Here is a 22078-nt window from a genome sequence, read left to right on the forward strand (position 1 = left end):
TTATGTCAGCATTAGAACTTTTCGCCCTATGATGAATGAAGCACCTAGAACTCAGGAGACATTATTTTTTGATTCCAGCATGAAAATGGCCCAAAGCATACAGCAAAAAAACCCAGATTGGAGTGTCTTAAATACATGTCAGTGTCCTGGGGTGCCCCAGTCACCATAATCTGTGGAATGGTTTGAAAATTGTTCTTCACGACTGTTCCCTCATCCAACATGATGGAGCTTGAGCAAAATTACAACATGAATGGGTGAAAATTGCAGCGTGGAGATGTGCGACTTCCAAACAGCCTCACAGCTATGATTGCAGTTAAAGGTGCTTCTACACAGTATTACTTATGCAATCAATTATTGTTTATTTGAATTTAAGGAAAATCTTTACAGCTTTTTTTTTTAAATATTTCATATTACAGAGTATTTTGTGTTGATACGTGTTAAGAATTGCAAAATATTTCCATTTTGATACATGGGGATGAATACATGTTATGCTGTCTATATATATATATATATATATATATATATATATATATATATCTATCTATAATATAAATGCTTAGTGGCGTGTGTTAGTCTTTCTGTGTGTGTGTGGGAAAAATAAAACCAAGCTGCAGCGCCACCTGCTGGGCGGAGTTATACACTGACCTACTAAATTCTTAGTGTGTGTGGAAAAAAAAAATTCAGAAAGGGCTGAAATTTGGTATACTAAGATGTTTTTAATTTGTTAATTTAATTTGTTAATTGTTAAAAGTGTTTATAAAGATTTAAAAAAAAAATATATATATTTCTTGAAGGAGAAGTGACAGTTGGGAGTGGTTGGTGGTTGCCGGGGGTGACAGTGGGGAGTGGTTGGTGGTTGCCGGGGGTGACAGTGGGGAGTGGTTGGTGGTTGCCGGGGGTGACAGAGTGAGAGGAGTGTAATACTCAGGACCGCTGAGAGAGATCCCTGTGTCTGGATAGACATCTGGATAGATGTGGCGATAAAGATGAAGGATGAGGTGAAGGAGAAGAATGATGAGGTGGTGACATGTGGACAAAACCACGTTAAAAAAGGGCGCTTACGTCGGGTAGTAACGCTCTTCCCATGAGGAGGCCTGGGCTAGGCCCAAATGCATGACAAGAACCTTTTTAACACCTTAAGTAGCTTGATTTGACTAGAATGCATGAGTATCACGCACGAGTTAACTTGTATATATATATATATATATATATATATATATATATATGTATATATTTTACCACATATATTTTACTCATTATCCAACAGGTGGCTCATCCGCAGGTGCTGCACAAGTTATTACAAAGCAACTAATTGACACCGTGACTAATGTAGCAGTAACATACTTATTAAACTTGTCATTACCAGGTGGGAATTTTAATGTCTCAAAAATCAGGGTTGTTTTTCTTATGGCGTTCTGTTCTACGTTGCACATTCCCTTGTGTTCAATTTGCTGAACACAGAAAAAAACTTCAAACAGCTCCGGCTGTGTATACTGGGAAAGCCAACAAATCAGCGGATAATGTGTACGGTAACATTTTGGTGAGACGAAGGATGAAAGTCAACAGAGGATACGGCCTAAGGCTATAATCTGTAGCCAATTCAGTTTTTTACTGGGATTAGTTCAAAAACTGTACAAGATTGCATAAAAGACACCCAGTGTTACTGTTAGAATGAAAAACTGACTACAAAGATGTATGAAATATATATATCTTGCACTAGCAGACTTATGTTAAAGTGCCTCTAGATGGCAAAACACAGTTACTTGTGACGTTGATATATATAATGTTCCCTTGGCATAACCTGAGACGTATTTACATTGTATTTACATTTTATTTACATTTGCTATGCAACGTTTGGTGGATGGATTTGGATGGTTTCTCTTCATTAATCTTTTTAAAATCAATCTAGCTGTCTCATCCCTTTGCTGAGAGGAGATATTGGTATAAATGGCTGCTTAGGAGTGCTCCTCATCGTGCATTACTCAACTAGGGCAATGCAGAAGTCTGAGCGGTATGGTGGCTTAGTGGTTAGCACTTCTGCCTCACAGCACTGGGGTCATGAGTTCAATTCCTGACCTGTGTGGAGTTTGTATGTTCTCCCCATGTTTGCGTGGGTTTCCTCCGGGTGCTCCGGTTTTCTCCCACACTCCAAAAACATACTGGTAGGTTAATTGGCTTCTATTAAAATTGGCCTTAGTCTCTCTCAGTCTGTGTGTATGTTAGGGGATTTAGACTGTAAGCTCCAATGGGGCAGGGACTGATGTGGGTGAGTTCTCTATACAGCGCTGCGGAATTAGTGGCGCTATATAAATAGCTGATGATGATGAGCCTGTAGGGGTCTTTAACAAATGTAGATAAACACCCACTAAGAGCTAGATTTACTAAACTGCGGGTTTGAAGAAGTGGAGATGTTGCCTATAGCAACCAATCAGATTCTAGCTGTCATTTTGTAGAATGCACTAAATAAATGATAGCTTGAATATGATTGGTTGCTATAGGCAACATCTCCACTTTTTCAAACCCGCCGTTTATTAAATATACCCCTAAATGTTGATTTGTAATGCCTTGTGCCTATTTTGAGCAAATGAGTTTGTATACTCTGAAGCAAGGAGCTTGGCGGATCAAGACTTACGGAAGTATTGCTCCCACAAGCAAAAACCTAGAGATTGATGGGGATGACGCACTTAAGTGGGCGTCCCCTGGTTAGCCCCACCCAGGCTTTATATGCTCATGCTGATCCTGAACCATGCTGCATGAATCCCCCCCCCCCCCCCCCCGCGTGTACAAACATGTTCCCAGCCGACTGTAAATCCACTCCATAGGTTAACACTGCGACCTACTCCAGCAGTCGGACGTGATCAATCTCGTGACAGGGGGGGAGATTGCAGCAACTAAACGTGATCACTTTCCTCCCGGAGTTATCGTCACCTGGAAGACAAAACAAACACGAATCCTGGAATCAGATATCTACAAATCTTAAATCGATCAAGTCTCTAGTGCTGAACAGAGTTATATTATAATCAGATGTATGAGGGGCTATGACTGGTAAGTATAACTCCTAATGTAACAATTTCAGTGCGGACATCAGCGCAAAACCACGGCTATTGGAGACTGATCAACATGCATCGATCCATCACACTGCAGTTCTCTCCCCCATCAGCGTTGTAACCTTAACTCTTCTTTGGGTTTTTTATTCCTTATTTTTTTTAAACAAGTAGATTAAGATATGAATAAAATAAAACGATCCGTGATTTTAGCGGTTTTAGTGTAGGATAAAGAGACTTCTTCAGTGACCAAAGGGGGAAGATAATCACCTCTAGATTGTAAGCTCTCACAAGCAGGTCCCTCTTCCCTTGTGTCCTCCTCCTCTCATTACTGATGCCACCAGCTCACCCGTATTTTGCCTCCTATCCTCATTCGGTGGTTCTATTTGCTACACCCACAGTTTTGGGTACAGGCTCGTAATGTGCCGATTTGCTCCCTAAAATCTCTCTGCCTCTTTTCTAAAGCCATTGTAAGAGACCATCCCCTACCGAGAACTTCATCTACTGTTGGCTCCAGAGACAGAACGTGGAGAGGAGCCCACAGCTCCCTAGTTCCCCGTGAAGTGGCCTCATTATCTTCATGGCCCCGGTACACCGCTACTGCTGCACCACTGGTAGTCCCGCTACTGGCTGGTTCGGCTATTCGTTTGCTGTGGATTCTATGGTTTTGTCTATTTTGTAGTGTACTGTAGTTGTCTTTATATTAATGTCCTGTTTTGCCATGTACTGTTTTACTGTATCCTCTATGTACAGCAGATAAAAGAACGGGCAACCTGATAATGGAAAAACAGTTACTTCAATCATGATCTTAATCAAATTTTGGCATAAGGGTTTAACACAGGGCAATCCCAGTAGATATGAAAAAGAGCACCCCTCTCACTTCCATATCTACCCCTCCTCCCTCCCACATCTGCCCATCCTCACTCCCATATCTGCCCATCCTCACTCCCACATCTGCCCATCCTCACTCCCACACCTGCCCCTCTCACTCCCACATCTACCCCTCTCACTCCCACATCTGCCCATCCTCACTCCCATATCTGCCCATCCTCACTCCCACATCTGCCCATCCTCACTCCCACACCTGCCCCTCTCACTCCCACATCTACCCCTCTCACTCCCACATCTGCCCATCCTCACTCCCATATCTGCCCATCCTCACTCCCACATCTGCCCACCCTCACTTCCACATCTACCCCTCTCACTCCCACATCTGCCCCTCTCACTCCCACAACTACCCCTCCTCACTCCCACATCTACCCGTCCTCACACCCACATCTGCCCATCCTCACTCCCACATCTGCCCCTCTCACTCCCACACCTGCCCCTCTCACTCCCACATCTACCCCTCTCACTCCCACATCTGCCCCTCCTCACTACCACATCTCCCCCTCCTCACTCCCACACCTGTCCCTCTCACTCCCACATCTATTCCTCCTCACTCCCACACCTGCCCCTCTCACTCTCACATCTGCCCCTCCTCTCTCCAACATCTGTCCCTCCTCACTCCCACATCTGCCCCTCTCACTCCCACATCTGCCCCTCCTCACTCCCACATCTGCCCCTCCTCACTCCCACATCTGCCCCTCCTCACTCCCACACTAACCCCTTTGCACTCCCACATCTATTCCTCCTCACTCCCACACCTGCCCCTCACACATCTGCCCCTCCTCACTCCCACATCTGCCCCTCTCACATCTGCCCCTCCTCTCTCCAACATCTGTCCCTCCTCACTCCCACATCTGCCCCTCTCACTCCCACATCTACCCCTCTCACTCCCACATCTGCCCCTCCTCACTCCCATGTCTGCCCCTCCTCACTCCCACATCTGCCCCTCCTCACAACCACACCTGTCCCTCTCACATCTGCCCCACCTCACTCACACACCTTCCCTTCCTCACTTTCACACCTGCCCCTCTCACATCTGCCCCTCCTCACTCCCACATCTGCCCCTCCTCACTCCCACACCTGTCCCTCTCACTCTTATATCTGCCCCTCCTCAGTCCCACACCTACCCCTTTGCACTCCAACATCTACTCCTCCTCACTCCCACACCTGCCCCTCACACATCTGCCCCTCCTCACTCCCACATCTGCCCCTCTCACTCTCACATCTGCCCCTCCTCTCTCCAACATCTGCCCCTCCTCACTCCCACATCTGCCCCTCCTCACTCCCACATCTGCCCCTCTCACTCCCACATCTACCCCTCTCACTCCCACATCTGCCCCTCTTCACTCCCACATCTGCCCCTCCTCACTCCCACATCTGCCCCTCCTCACTCCCACAACTGTCCCTCTCACATCTGCCCCACCTCACTCACACACCTTCCCTTCCTCACTCTCACATCTGCCCCTCCTCACTCCCACATCTGCCCCTCCTCACTCCCACATCTGCCCCTCCTCACTCCCACACCTGTCCCTCTCACATCTGCCCCACCTCACTCACACACCTTCCCTTCCTCACTCTCACATCTGCCCCTCCTCACTCCCACATCTGCCCCTCCTCACTCCCACACCTGTCCCTCTCACATCTGCCCCTCCTCAGTTCCACACCTACCCCTTTGCACTCCAACATCTATTTATCCTCACTCCCACACCTGCCCCTCACACTCTCACATCTGCCCCTCCTCTCTCCAACATCTGCCCCTCCTCACTCCCACATCGGCCCCTCCTCACTCCCACATCTGTCCCTATCACTGCCACATCTGCATCACATCTGAGTACTGTTGTGTAATACTGTCGGTATCTTACTCCATCCCGACAAAAACTTCCCAGAATCTGCTGGAAACTGAGGACTTGTGACAGTAGAGAAACGTCCTCTCCCATTGTCCCTGAGAGGTAAGAATGTAAATCTTCCTCCCATTTCTTAACATAGGAAAAGTAAGTATTCACCCCCAGGGGAGACCAGAAGCTTGTACATTCACACTAGGATACGAGGCACCCTGTCCCGGCATGTACACAGAGCGTCAAAGTGGGGGAAAAGTAAGGATTCTAGAAAGTGCTTACGTTAACGGTATTGTTAAGCCTTCAAGTGAGCAGATATGATGTGACTTGGTCCACTATGTTAGAAAGGGTTCTAATTTTAAAATAAAAAAAGGCGGCCTCAGCGTCTCATCCAGTGTTGTGTCATCGAGAGATCATAGGACTGCATTAACTCAGACTGGAAGCCGTGGGCATGAATGAAGGGCAAGGATCTATCTCATAATGGCACAAAACATGTAATCTTGAATAGCTTTGGATTTCTCTCTGTAAGCTGTCATAAAAAAGGATAAATACTATTTGGCCTCCCATTTTTCCCAAATTGTCGCCTCATATGGCCCCTCAGGATCCACCTCCTGGCTTGACATAGAATCGGCCTACACTACTTTGCCCGACCTCACCCCCGTATGGGGCCTACCCCTTATACACCGCCCCCTTTCCTCCAAGCTGCTTCTCACCATTAAATATGACACTAAGCTTTGGGACTCTCACTCCTTCAAACTGAAACTTACCTCAGCACTATACCCTTGACACCCATTTGGCACAACCCTGTGTTACCCCCTGGATTTTCCACAACAAGACATTGTCTCTAGACTCAAGCTCAAGCTGGTCTTAAATTTCTGGCAGACTTTTCCAAGCTCCCACTAGCGGAACTTCAACACCGCTCCCGATCCCAAACGCTCAGCCCCTTTGAATTTTTTCAAATTAATCACTTTTTATGATTCCTGCCGCCTACCTATCTACTACGAGACCGCACCCCTCTTGAAAATCTTTGTAAACACCACCCCATGGCCAGGAGCATGATTTCCCAAATCCATAGAAGCTTCCGTCCAATATCTCATGAAGCTGACTGGGAAAAGGACCATGCTAACCCCCCCCCCCCCCCTTTCCCGGGATGACGAGGTCTGGGAGGACATGAGACTGGGGATAGCCAAAAGCTCTATATCAACCAAACCTAAGGAAACTTCCTACAAAATTTACTATCATTGGTATTATACCCCCACCTGGCTCCATAGAATGTTTCCCATCCCCTCATCTGACTGCTGGCGGGGTTGTGGCCACAGCGGCACTTTGCTCCATATTTGGTGAACTTGCCCGATTATTGCTTCTTTCTGGGACTTGGTCCATGGATTCTTAAATACTCTCCTTGAGGCTTTAGTTGCGAAGGACCTCAGGGTATTCCAACTGTGTTAATTCCCCCCCCCCCCCCCAAGACCTTGACAAATTTTCCAAGTACGACAGGGGCCATATCTTTAACCAAATTTGGCACTCTCCAATAACGACCCACGTGCGGTGAACGATCTCTCCCTTCACACATTCCCCCTCTACCTCTCTGAGCTACCTACACACTGTTCGCTTGCCAAGTTCCCATCTCACCATACTCTGTGGTCACTCCTTGCCCCCCCTCCTACTACCCAATTGCCCCAGCCTACATTCCCCTCTATTTCCACAGTCTATTCTTCCACTAATGCTTGTAAACCCTTAAAAACTGGTCATTCTCCATCCTCTGTTCCACCTGGACGCAACATGACGATTTCTTTGTACCAACTTTTTTTTTGTTTCTCCATACTTGTACCACACCTTGTACTGTCATGTGCCTTGTGGACTCCTGATTGACCATTTAAAATAAAGATTTAAAAAAACAAAATAAAATAAGGATCAGAGGCCCACAGTGATGTTGGGCTCATACAGGAAGGTGGCAAATTATAGGTAACACAAGGACGGAACTTGATACAGCCGGAGGTCCCGCTAAAGCCATGTTGTCCCCCATCCAGGGCCCCAAGTCAATCACAAGGCAGGATCGGCCCATGAGTATCCGTCTTACCCATGCTGTTCCGTGGCAGAGAATTATCATCACAGTTCATTTCGACCCCCAGTAAGGGAGCAAAGCTTATCACAACATACTCTGTACCTCTCACAACTCACCAGCTACGTGGATGATGCCATGGCGGGCAATGTCGTAATATGGGTGACTTAGACTGACGTCATTGGCTTCCTGGCATCCAGCATCTACGACGGTGTCCCCACCCAAGTGTGCCAGCTCCTCTTCATCCTTCTGTAGCTCTGAGTCATAGGAATGATCATAACAATTCAATCAATCGACATGAGAAAAAATTACAGAAATGATGGCTCTTTTCCCTGCAAACGACTGGGGTGAGACAGACTCAGCAGGCATTCCAGTAGCTTAAAAAGAAACTAAAACGCTGCCAGTGAAACTATAATAATTCCGGTCATTTATGTTTCCTGTTTGTAATGCAAAGCCCAGACCTAAGTCCTAAGGATTTATCATTTTAAAAACCACAAATGAAGTTCAATGCATATTGCTTATAAATGTGCTCTACTTTGATTCTGTACCTGCTAATTATCCTATTTTTTTTAGGTAGTATATATATTCATTTCAGTATTTGTTATTATTCTGTGTAATTTGCAGAATATTAAAGTGACGTAAAGGTAGTATAGTCTCCTGCTCTCTGCTGCAATTATGCCTTTGAACTTGGGGTTGGGATCTTTCCGCAGGTTACAATGAACTTTGGGAGCTATTCCTGTTGTTTACTGCAAAGTATTTGGGTATTTCCCAATTACTGCATGTGACACACACATTCATATACTGTAATGTGCACCTCCCTTACCCAGCAATAAAATGTTACTGGAATTAGATTTAAATATTAACAACCATGAGACTGAATAGTAATCTACATTTATTACATGGTATGAATCCTCCACAGAGCTAATGTACATACCAATTTCTGCTAGCTGCTCAAAATCAATGGAATGTGTACTCTGCATGTTACGTGGGCTGGGAAGAGCGATAAAGCCCCCGACCAGCACCTTGACCTGGAAGACAAAACAAAAAACATACTCACAGGAGACCCTTAAACAATTACAAGGAATAATTTGGTAGAATAAAACACCACCTCAAGTATTTAAACCCCATCTTTGATTTTATAAACAATTTTTTTTTTGTCATTACTGTTCAAAGAAAACGGTGCTCAAGGAAGAAAGTTTTTGTGTGCAAAATTAAAGTGGAACTAATCATAAAAATATAGTTTCACAGTGAACCACTCTCATCATCATCATCATTTTATTTATATAGCGCCACTAATTCCGCAGCGCTGTACAGAGAACTCATTCACATCAGTCCCTGCCCCATTGGGGCTTACAGTCTAAATTCCCTAACATACACACAGAGAGAGAGAGAGAGACTAGGGTCAATTTTGATAGCAGCCAATTAACCTACCAGTATGTTTTTTGAGTGTGGTAGGAAACCAGAGCACCTGGAGGAAACCCACGCAAACACGGAGAGAACATACAAACTCCTCACAGATAACCAGCCAACATTACCGAATGGTCGGGAATTGAACTCATGACCCCAGTGCTGAGAGGCAGAAGTGCTAACCACTGAGCCACCGTGCTGCCCAATCTGAAGGTAAATCGTGTAAAACGTGTTTAGTGTGTACACATGGATCGGCATGCTGATCGGGACTGATCGGGACTTCCAGTTATTGGTAAAATCGTTAAATCTATCACATCGGGAGAAATTTTCTGTAGTGAGTAACCAGCATAAGTCATACATGCCAAATCCCTCGGACTCCCGAAATTCGGGTCAGTCTCCCTGGCAAGCTGGCATTTTCTCCCGCATCCCAATCTCACCCAGAATCGTGTCATTTAAAGCGATTCTCTGTGAATCACGCCATTTTGGAGGGCGGGAGGGGGCGGGACGAGGCCAATCGCGTCATTTTGGCCCCGCCCCCCGCGACGTGAATTACGTTTTCGCGCGGGGGGGGGGGGGGGGAATGACGCGATTGGCCTCGTCCCGCCCCCTCCCGCCCTCCAAAATGGCGTGATTCACAGAGAATCGCTTTAAATGACACGATTCTGGGTGGGAAAATGGCCCCCTCTCGAGTTGGTAAGTATGGCATAAGTATTAATAAGAGGTCTATTGTGCACTGAATCTAGGTTGGTCACCTAGCCGGAAATTGTATTAGTCTGGCTGATTAAACTGGTTATTATCATTTAGTAGTAGATTCCCACCATTTTCTGCAGCACTTTCCAGAAAATGTTGAATCATCCACATCATTCCCTGTCCCACTGTAGCTGACACAAAGACACACAAACAGACACACACACACGTCCCCGTGACAGGGCCCTAAATTCAGGACTGTCCGGCTAAAATAGGTGCGGCTGTGAGGTACGGTGTTGCAGGGACCTCCCCAAATATTGCTAACAGAAGATTAAAATAGACTGATACCAATTATTGATGAACAGACTAGGCTTTAGTTGCAACATTTTAAAACACTCGGATATCTTCACAAAAGTAATTATTCCTGGTGATAACCATCATAATTATCATCATTATCAGTTATTTATATAGCGCCACTAATTCCGCAGCGCTGTACAGAGAACTCATTCACATCAGTCCCTGCCCCATTGGAGCTTACAGTCTAAATTCCCTAATATAGACACACACATAGACTAGAGTCAATTTTGATAGCAGTCAATTAACCTACTAAACCATGAGAATGGGTCTGGTCTAGAGATGCTCAGGCTTGGTTCCTCGAGAAAGTTTTGCGCACCCTGGGAATCAAAAATGAGGCAAAACGTCATTGTTACGTCGTTGGATCTCGCGATTTTTGGATTCCTTTTTAAGATCCAACATAACGGTGGGTGGGAGGGCCCAAGGACAATTCCATCTTGCACCATTTTTCTTTTCTGCCACTGCTGTGTGCCAATGTGTCCTAGATGTGCTAGGAACTGCCGTGTGTTTGTGTCATTGCTCTGTCGCTTACCATCCAGCCAGGTCGCTGCAGTCTTTGTATGAAAATAATATTGTGATCTGTGGTCAAAATTGACTGCAAATGTCTTGAAATTAGTGTTATTGAGGTTAATAATAAATAATGTAGGAACAAAAAAAGAGCAAAAATATGTGATTTTAGCATAGTTTAGGATTTTTCCTAAAAACTCCAAAACCAAAACCAAAACACACAAGGGTGGTTTTGCCTAAACCAAAACCACTTCACGGGGGTCAGTGAGCATCTCTAGTCTGGTCACAGTGGTGTAAACCATCGCTGGTCCTGAAGACATAATAAAAAAAAATAATTTTTATACTTTATTCGCTAAACTTGCTTTCTATGACAACAAAGGTAATTAATCGGGGTCAGTGACTGTGGCTTGGCAATTAATATGCAGCAATATTTCAGCAAAACTGCTCCCTCACCTTTATTCCTTCACTTATCACCACTGTTTACAATGTCTGCAGATAATTATTCCAAAATAATGCGAAAACACCAACTGACTAATCTATTTTCTGTTTAACTTGCAAACTGTACAAAGCAGTAATGAGTGGTTGCATTGTGCGGTGTTAAATTAAAACTCAAATAGAATTTCAGTCTCTGGGGATTAAATGCTTTGAACCTTATACCAGCGGAGAGATTTCGTTAGAGGCGGTACGAGTTTTAATTAAATTAACCTGACATGCTTCTGGACAAAGGGCTCTTGTACTGCTGCCATAGTTTCTAATTATAGCATAATACTCGCCAGAGATTTATCGGGGTGTATTAAATTCTATTCCCATTAAACTTAGATGAATGGAAACACAGTGATTCAGATGAAATGTCCCTATAGGTTTGTCACGGAGATTATAGTAATAATGCCTGTCAGCAATACAATGTACAGACACATTTGCTAGTCACTTTATAGCATATTTAATTTTGCTATAATCTTCTGTACATGTAACATAGTAACATAGTTGATGAGGTTGAAAAAAGACACCAGTCCATCAAGTTCAACCTATTTTGGATCTCCTGCGATTCCTCACTTATATTTGAAATTAATCCAGAGTAAGCAACCGCCAATCTGTTTCAATTGTGAAAATCCTCCCAGACTCAATATTGCAGTCCTATTTTTACCCTATATCCACTACTATCCTTAATTTTAATTAACGGTCATATCCCTGGATACACTTTTCCGCTAAAAATTTGTCTAACCCTTTCTTAAACATATCTATTGAATCTGCCATCACAACCTTCCCTGGCAGTGAATTTCATATCTTGACTGCCCTTACTGTAAAGAACCCCTTCCTTTGCTGGTTGTGAAATTTCCTCTTCTCTAACCTTAGGGGGTGACCGTGTGTCCTGTGTATAGTCCTTGGGGTAAAAAGTTCCCATGAAAGTTCTCTGCATTGACCCTTAATGTATTTGTACATAGTAATCATATCTCCTCTTAGACGCCTCTTTTCTAATGTAAACATAGCTAAACTGGCTAACCTTTCCTCATAACTTAATGACTCCATACCCTTTATCAATTTTGTCGCCCTTCTCTGAACCCTTTCTAGTTCCAAATTATCTTTTTTATAGAGAGGTGCCCAGAACTGTACTGCATATTCAAGATGAGGTCTTACCAATGATTTATACAGTGGCAGAATTATACTGTCTTCCCTTGCATCTATGCCCCTTTTTATGCATGCCAATACTTTACTTGCCCTTGCAGCTGCTGCTTGACATTGAGCACTATTGCTAAGTCTACTGTCTACGAGCACTCCCAAATCCTTTTCCATTATAGACTATCCTAAATGAATTCCATTTAATTTATAGATTGCGTTCTTGTTTTTGATCCCTAAATGCATGTATACTGATAAAACATACTACACAAAATGCACCTATATATCGCGATACAAATTGACTTTATAAAGGATTTGGAGTGATATCGTAAGTCATCTACGGTAACAATATTCTAAATGTTGACTCCTTCAATACACAGTTGTTGGGATGTTCCTTATATCTAGGTGTTCGTTCTGCCAAATACGCAGAAGGCGGCGATCGAGCAGAAGCATAGGCTCGCGATAAAGAGATTAAAGCTCTGGCCTTGGCTTGTTCCCTAATGGAGACGATGGAAACCAATGTTGAATTAGACTCATCAAGCAATTGTGTGAGAGACGGAGCACTTGGAAAGACCTACGGATGAGACAGTGCTACCGTAAGTAAGCCAAATCCTGGCACTCAAACAAAAACATGCAGATGTTGCTGAGGAACTGAGCAGCTGTAGCCATCGAACCAGGTAAAAGAATGCAGAAGAGGTCAACGAAGTTCTAGGATAATGAGCTAGCCAATGAGGTGAAGGCTGTTCAAGGGAACAAGATGGCGGCTCCCAGATAGCAGTGTGGGCCTATTGCTCCTAAGAAACAACCACGAGAAAAATGCTTGTTTGCCAAAACAGTTAAGCATTTGAAGATGATTCTGACATTGAGTTGACTGAAAAAGGATTTGCTGAAGAAACGTGTTATGAAGCGGAAAAAGCTGGAGGTCCAGAAAGTCCTGGAGAATGATACCCCTGGCTACAAGAGTGCGTGTGATGACATACAGTAGAAGGAGACCTACCGGGGGTTGGAGGGGCGAAATTAAAGCCGGTCAGCGGAATGCTGAGAGAACAAGCATCATGGTCTCATATCGCGAATAGAGTTCTAGCAGAGAGACGGAAAAACTCTGACAGCTCCTTGAACCAGCGGAGTGAACAAGATCAAACAATGGCCTATGCCTCACGTAACTCCAATTCAAGGGGCGACCATTCCAATAAAAAAGGGTCTAACATTTTAAAAAGTTTCTAAAATGATTGATGTGGAGGGCAAATACATAATTATATAATGGACAACAGGTAAGATGAATATGTATATTGTAAGCACTCCTTCCTTAAAGTTTAAGGATTTTCTTCTTAATGGTAATGCTAAGTTAGAAATTGAATATTAGGTGGTTTGAATACGGTAGTTTCGCTAGTCCTTGCCAGGAAATCTATAACGTTATACAATCATCAACATCATCACCAACATTTATTTATATAGCGCCAGCAAATTCCGTAGCGCTTTACAATTGGGAACAAACATTATTAAGACAATACTGGGTAATACCTACAGACAGAGAGGTAAGAGAACCCTGCTCGCAAGCTTATATGATACAAGAAAATCAATATTGGCGTAGCCTGCTTAACCAATCAAAATCATTTCTCCCTTGTATCCTATATGTTGACAAACGTGAGCAGAAAGGGTGTGGAATCCATCGCCTTATCGGACCATGCAATAACCGGGTTTGAAACCACCAGACAGATTAGGTTAATTTATTTCAGACAATGGATATTTCCATTCTACCCAGTCGCTCACATACATTTCAAAATATATTAGAAAAGAGTGTCCGAGTTTGTGTATTAAATAATCAGCAGCATCTAGAGACTTTCCTGTTATTTTTGGGAGACGGCCAAAACGCTTCCAAGGAGTGAAATTATTTCTTACGTCGGCAAACACAACACACTGAGAAATTTTGCTTACGCTGAAGCACAAAAAGCGCTAACTCCGGCTTCTCAAACATATATCAGCAAAAGAAATGTAAAGTAAATGCTTAAATAGAAAAAAGATCCTCATTAGCCTTCAGATTCCAGTTTTACAGACATGGGAACAAAACGGGCAGGATACTTTCTAATTTACTGTAAGGGAATAGGCCACATTCCAATGCTACTGCAGTGAGACATAGACATGGCCAGCTATGCTATAAAGGCAATGATATAATAAAATATATAATACACACATCAGAAAGCATAAAACTTGTATTTGATCATAAAATAAATGAACAATTATAAACAGTGTAGTCACTTATATAAATATTTAAATATACATTTTTTTAAATTTCTTGTTTATATTTTATTACATATTTTAAAAAAATATAGATATTTCAACACAAACAGTATATCTTAGTTGCATATAATTGTTCTGTGATAGCTACTGAGACACATAGGGCAGCACGGTGGCTCAGTGGTTAGCACTTCTGCCTCACAGCACGGGGTCATGAGTTCAATTCCCGACCATGGCCTTATCTGTGTGGAGTTTGTATGTTCTCCCCGTGTTTGCGTGGGTTTCCTCCGGGTGCTCTGGTTTCCTCCCACACTCCAAAAACATACTGGTAGGTTAATTGGCTGCTAACAATTTGACCCTAGTCTGTCTGTCTCTCTGTCTGTGTCTGTGTGTGTGTGTATGTTAGGAAATTTAGGCTGTAAGCTCCAATGGGGCAGGGACCAGAGCCGGATTTAGACCTCATAGGGCCCTAGGCAAGATACTGGTTTTTTTTTTAAAAGCATAGATTATATTAACTGTTAATACCTACTAGAAAAGATAGTGCAGACAATGATATACCAATAAATATTAACTTTTAATTGAATCCTTACATAAAACAGAGCACAAATAATGTTATACATAGCTTTAATTAAATACATTTAAATAATAGGAGTTTTTTCAATAATCTGTTAAAATGATTACTTTTCATTACTCACGTTTGCTGATGAAAAGAAAGGTTATTTCAGTCCCAGACAGTTGATATTATTGGTCCAACTCTGCGCACTGTACCTTGATCCTCCGTATGATGTCACTTCAGTCCCTGCACGCCCAGTCCAAGCACACTGGGCCTGTGTAAGCTCTCACAGCTCCCTCCTACAAAAAATGTATTTGGCCAAATAAGTTGAAGTACAGAAGAGAAAAAATGTCCCCTACTTCATCACTTTGATCACTTTTGCTCCTCCTTCACACTGTATCCCCTTTAGTACACTGTACTCCCTTCATCATCACACTGTGCCCCTCCATCATGCTTTTGCCCTTTAATCATCACACTGTGCACCCTTCACCATCACACTGTGCCCTCCATATTTTTGCTCCCCTTGTTTATTTCCACATTTGTGTCATCATGCCCCTCTGCTACATATTTTTGCCATTATGCCCCCTCATGCCCCTCTGATACTTATTATTGCCATCATGCCCCTCTGATACTTATTATTGCCATCATACCCCCTCATGCCCCTCTGATACTTATTATTGCCATCATGCCCCCTCATGCCCCTCTGATACTTATTATTATTGCCATCATGCCCGCCATATACATATTATTGCCATCATGCCCCCCATATACATATTATTGCCATCATGCCCCCCATATACATATTATTGCCATCATGCCCCCCATATACATATTATTGCCATCATGCCCCCCGTATACATATTATTGCCATCATGCCCCCCGTATACATATTATTGCCATCATGCCCCCATATACATATTATTGCCATCATGCCCCCCGTATACATATTATTGCCATTATGCCCCCCATATACATATTATTGCCATCATGTCCCCCATATACATATTATTGCCATCATGTCCCCCATATACATATTATTGCCATCATGCCCCCCATATACATATTATTGCCATCATGCCCCCATATACATATTATTGCCATCATGTCCCCCATATACATATTATTGCCATCATGCCCCCCATATACATATTATTGCCATCATGCCCCCATATACATATTATTGCCATCATGTCCCCCATATACATATTATTGCCATCATGTCCCCCATATACATATTATTGCCATCATGCCCCCCATATACATATTATTGCCATCATGCCCCCATATACATATTATTGCCATCATGTCCCCCATATACATATTATTGCCATCATGCCCCCATATACATATTATTGCCATCATGTCCCCCATATACATATTATTGCCATCATGCCCCCATATACATATTATTGCCATCATGCCCCCATATACATATTATTGCCATCATGCCCCCCATATACATATTATTGCCATCATGCCCCCATATACATATTATTGCCATCATGCCCCCCATATACATATTATTGCCATCATGCCCCCCATATACATATTATTGCCATCATGCCCCCATATACATATTATTGCCATCATGCCCCCCATATACTCCCTTTATACCTCTGACATTGCCCCTCCTTTAGTTAACTTATCTTCTATTCTGCTTGTTTACTTCTCCGTTCGATGGCGCGCTGCCGCTGCTCCTCCTCTCTGCTCAGCCAGTGCTCCTCGCCACTTCTTACTGAAAATCACGTCGGGAGTGACGTCATCACGCCCGACGTCATTTTCAGTAAGAGAGGAGAGGAGACTCCCGACGAGCGGTCAGCTGACTTCTTCTTTTTTTTTTTTTTTACACTACTTTCTTTTCGGCATTATGCCGGCGGACAGAGGGGGATGGCAGGCGGAGGGGAGCGCCCCTCTGCCTTGCCTGCCCCGCTCACCGACGGCTCTGACAGGGCCCTCGAGGTACCGCAGGGCCCTAGGCAGTCGCCTAGGGTGCCTAGCGGGAAATCCGGCCCTGGCAGGGACTGATGTGAGTGAGGTCTCTGTACGTCGCTGCGGAATTAGTAGCGCTATATAAATAGCCGGTGATGATGATACATGTCATTTTTAAATCAAAGACTATGCTCACACAAAACCGTAAACTGCCCCACCCCTAGACCTCAATTTTAACCAACTGAACCTAAAATATTCATAAACTGCCTCCCCCCACCCTTCAGTGTTGCGACCTGGCCGTCCGTCTCTCTCGCACAGTCCTGTGCTCAGTCGGCATTTACACCTGCCCAATAGTGGGTGAAAACAAGCGAACATACGACAGGTCTTGTCGTCTGCACGCCCTAACTGGCTACGTTAGTCCGTCCCATCTCCGCTCTGCCTTTGAAGTCGCAGGCAGTCGTGTCATTTACATTCGCTTACAAATTGCACTCAATTGTGTTCATTGATGTCCGTTGCTTGCTGAGCACATGCGGAGCTATTTCATGCAAGATACACTATGCAACATGAATCAGGTCATTAGACTACATCTTCCCATCACAACTATTTTTCGACATTTATATAAATCCTTAAAAAAATTACCTAAATTTCTCTTTACTAGGCCACAATACAGTCCTCAAATTGATTATTCTTCTCCAAGAGCCCCCATCCTACTCAGATGTCACACCTCCAGATATTACGCAATGCACCAAACTTTTCATGAAATTTTTTTGGGGCGACAAACATGTTATAAATCAAGAATTTCCTGTAACATGTTACAAGCAAAAGAGGCTCAAGGTGATATTGTCCGAATGTCGCAGGTTTTTTGCACTCCGATCAAACAAGCAGCTTGAGCGCGAGATCTCTGTACCTTACTCTAAAGCTGCGCTGTTACATCATCTAACTTACCCCTTGAAGTTCCCGAATCCCTAATGGTAGAAATATAAGAAAGAGATATGTATCTCTAAATATAGCACCCTATAGGGGAAACCCCAAGTGCATTCTGGGGCTTCATAACCATTATTATTACATTTGGTATTTGAAGGACATGCCATACATTTATGACATCTTGTTAACCTAACTTGAACAGTTGAAAGAAAAATATTCTATCCATTAAAAGTATCTACAAGATATTAAATAAATTACCTTCTCAAAGTCAGATCAGATTTATTTAAACCTTAAGCATTACATTCATCGAAATCCTTTAAAAAAAAAAATAATATATATATATATATATATATATATATATATATATATATATACTTTGGAATGTTGGCCATGGATGAACCAAACTTGGCAGAGAGATTTCCCAGAAGTCATTGAGGTGAAGACACTATTATAAATGTCACCGTTTTTTTTTCAACATTGACCTTCTTCTCTAACTCTTATATCACTAAATAAATTGTAAATCATATTTTTCATTTCCAAAGAAAACATATTGTAGCTGACATATCGGCAGGATGTTTGATATATAGATTCCCAGGTGTCAATATTGTCCATTGGTTCAGGAACTGCAGAAATATAACAACAATTGGGGACAAAGGGCCTGATTCATTAAGTATCTTAAATTAAGAAGTTTCTTAATTCAGTCTCCTGGACAAAACCATGTTACAATGCATGGGGTGCAAATTAGTATTCTGTTTTGCACATAAGTTAAATACTGACTGTTTTTTCATGTAGCACACAAATATCAACTTTAAATTTCAGTGTACAAATAAGCTATCAAGTATTTGTGAAAAAACATGAAAAAACTGTCAGTATTTAACTTATGTGCAAAACAGAAAACTAATTAGCACCCCTTGCATTGTAACATGGTTTTGTCCAGGGGACTGAAATAAGAAACTTCTTAATTTAAGATCCTTAATGAATCAGGCCCAAAGTCCTTAATTTCCTAAATAGAGCTTTTAAAATCAACAAATACCCTATAGCTTTCCTACTACGTAATTAAACGACATGGAAAATAGTCTTTACTTATAAAAAACATTAAACTTGCATTAACCATAGTGATTACATTAGCAAAAAAAAATGTATTTTGCATAAGTGAATTTGCCCTTTACCCCGCTATCTAAACAAGATGAAATTTTATATATTAGAGATCATTTATTTTGATTGAAAGGAAGCTCTGACAGACACTGCGGTTATAATATTTAATTCGAAGTGGGATATAGTAGATTAAAATCAGCGTTACTCCGTAGAACAAGTTTTTTTTAAAAAAAACACAGACTTCCTTCTTTATAAAGATATTAGAAATAGTGGAAATATACAAAATATGTAATGATTTGAATCATTTGGGGTTTTAATATATTCATCTAATTTATTATTATTTATATTTTTATTGTATTTATGACACGTTTGTTTCTATGCTGTTACTTTGTACATTGCGCTTATTATAGAACACCTTTCATGTTAATAATTGTTCTACTCCATTTACTGGAGTATGTCATTTGTATTTTGAAGGAGTGGAACGTTTTCGCTATTTCTAAAACTTCAGTAAAAAGATAAACATAAACACAAGATAGCAATTGTTACTTGTGTTAAATATAATTTGTATTCTGTGTACTCACAAGTGGGTCATGTTCTTTGTTAAAGTGAGGTACACTTTAAAGAGACATAAGACGATTTACAAAGTTATGCAATTGCCACATAATCGCCTCTACTTTACCATCAGTTTCTGCGCAACCATTTGCAATCCCATGAAATAATCAAGAGTGTTTTTTTAACATAAATCACTGTGACAACTATAAGAAGAATGTTGGTGCTTATCATTTTCCACAATCTATTTTTCTTCAGTCTGCTATTAATGGTTTATGATCCTGGACTTCCATAGCAACCACAGTCACAGGACACATGATGTAGTGAGCAGAGTGGCTTTGGAACGCCCCTCTGAGCTCTCACTGCACTATGACATTCTCCTTATCCCCTCTCTGCCAAGACATGACATGCTGAGAGCTGTGAGCCTGTGTCTGTGTAGCAGACTGACTGTGTCTGGCAGCCATGTTTGTTTGGCAGCCAGTCATTCATAATAAAATGACTAGCACATGCATGCATAATATTCATTTAACTTGCTAGTTAAAGAAAAAAAAATCTTGTATGTGGGATTGCAGCTTTAATTCTTAAATGATCAAATCGTGCAACTAAATATAGTCACAAATCAATCAGTTAGACAAAAGGTGCAGTTAATGCGTTAGTTAGCCCAGTGATCAACGCAGGTCAGTCATAAAAATCAACAATTGACACATGAGGTTAAGTCTACATTTGCAGTCGGCCCAGCCAGACTGCAAAGGTAAAAGTGACTCATAAGCTAAATGATCCTGTCGCACAACAATGTTGGTCAAGGAGTAGTTGTATAACAGGTGGTAATAGGGTAATGTAGTGAGGTTAAGAGTGGTGGTTGAGGAATATTATAAGCTTGTCTGAAGAGGTGGGTTTTCAGAGAAGGCTTGAAAGCTTGTAGACTAGAGGAGAGTCTTATTGTGCGAGGGAGAGAATTTCATAGAGTGGGTCTCTCATCCACATGAGTGTGGATGAGAGACGCAGATCTTGTGCAGAACGGAGTTGCCGAGTTGGAAGATATTTTGTGACAAGAGAGGAGATGTATGTATGTTGGTGCAGCTTTGTTGATGCCTTGTGGACTCATTCACCGTATCCTCTCTTTCCGTGTCGCCACAAAGCATCATGCTGCTGATGTTCACAATCCCAGCCCTAATCAATACTTCACTGCATTGTCAGCTTAAAGCTCTATTGTAACGACTCCAAGGAAGATTCTACAACAGCCCATTTGATTTTACCAGGACCCCCAGGGTCTGATTAAAGGTTCAGACCACCCTAGGCTAACAAGCTCATAACGCCCCCTCGCCTTCCACACCAAGCTAATATGTTGCAGGTAAAAACAAACCTGTCTTTAATTTAAAATTCGTCTTCCTTTCACTCCCTATTTAAAAATAGTTCTATTACCAGCGCAATAAACATTGACCTTCCCTAATGAACACTGCGGAGGTCAGTTGTCTGACAGAACTATTTTTGAAAAGCAGATTACAAACAAATGACTATGAATAAAACACTACAATAATTAAGCAACAATAAAATAATTAACGCCAACTTTAAAATATTTCATGTACAATACATCCTACACTTTTATCACGCTTGTGATCCCATCTAAATAGCGTTAGGCGAGCGGAGATAGTGGGAAAGCAGTTTATCAGATAACGTAATGGATATTCTGACAAGTTAAGTCAATTACTCGGCTATAATGATCTTTTACGATAATGTGTTTAGTTAGTGATTATGGATTGTGACGGAGAGCTGACATTCACGCCTGAGAGTCCGGCCATGGAGAATCGCACAGGAGAGAAACAGGTTAAGACAGGAAATGTTCATTCCCCTAAAGCTGCTTTGCTGGGTCTTACCTGATTTTCCTGTTTGAACTGATATCCCAGCCTTATTAGGATAGAGAAAGACACCCACAGGCTTATCCGACACTGGCTCTCAAACAGGACTCAGTTATTACTGTTGTACCGCTTCTAAAAGCTGAAAAATATTAGGTTAGGAAGAGCCTTTTCAGAGCATTGACTTCGTGTTTTGGTTTTGGATCCCTATTTTTTTCCTAAAATCACATAATTTGGCTCTTTTTTTTGTTCCTACATTATTATTAACCTCAATAACATTAATTTCCAGTCAATTTTTGTCAAGTGACAAGAACACTGCTACCCCTCCTGTTTCTGTGTGAGCAATGGCACTGAGCAATGTCACTGGAGACTGGAGAGTGACAAGAACACTGCTACCCCTCCTGTTTCTGTGTGAGCAATGGCACTGAGCAATGTCACTGGAGACTGGAGAGTGACAAAAACACTGCTACCCCTCCTGTTTCTGTGTGAGCAATGGCACTGAGCAATGTCACTGGAGACTGGAGAGTGACAAGAACACTGCT

At 42.3% G+C, this 22078-nt stretch overlaps 1 protein-coding gene across 3 annotated transcripts in view; it reads right to left on the reverse strand.

The window, feature by feature from the left end:
* The window catches only part of ARHGAP8 (Rho GTPase activating protein 8), a 74556-nt gene that overhangs the window by 37411 nt on the left and 15067 nt on the right, over positions 1-22078 (reverse strand). For 2 of the 3 annotated variants that reach the window (XM_075210256.1, XM_075210254.1), the window contains exons 2-5: positions 21558-21678; positions 8764-8857; positions 7949-8086; positions 2841-2928 (exon numbers count right to left, since the gene is read on the reverse strand). In XM_075210256.1, the coding sequence (XP_075066357.1) occupies positions 2841-2928; positions 7949-8086; positions 8764-8809 (272 nt within the window). In that variant the 5' untranslated portion in view covers positions 8810-8857; positions 21558-21678. The remainder of the gene's footprint in view (positions 1-2840; positions 2929-7948; positions 8087-8763; positions 8858-21557; positions 21679-22078) is intronic. The other variant, XM_075210255.1, reaches the window with a different exon arrangement.

Source organism: Mixophyes fleayi, chromosome 4, assembly GCF_038048845.1.
Source record: "Mixophyes fleayi isolate aMixFle1 chromosome 4, aMixFle1.hap1, whole genome shotgun sequence".
NCBI lineage: Eukaryota > Metazoa > Chordata > Amphibia > Anura > Limnodynastidae > Mixophyes > Mixophyes fleayi.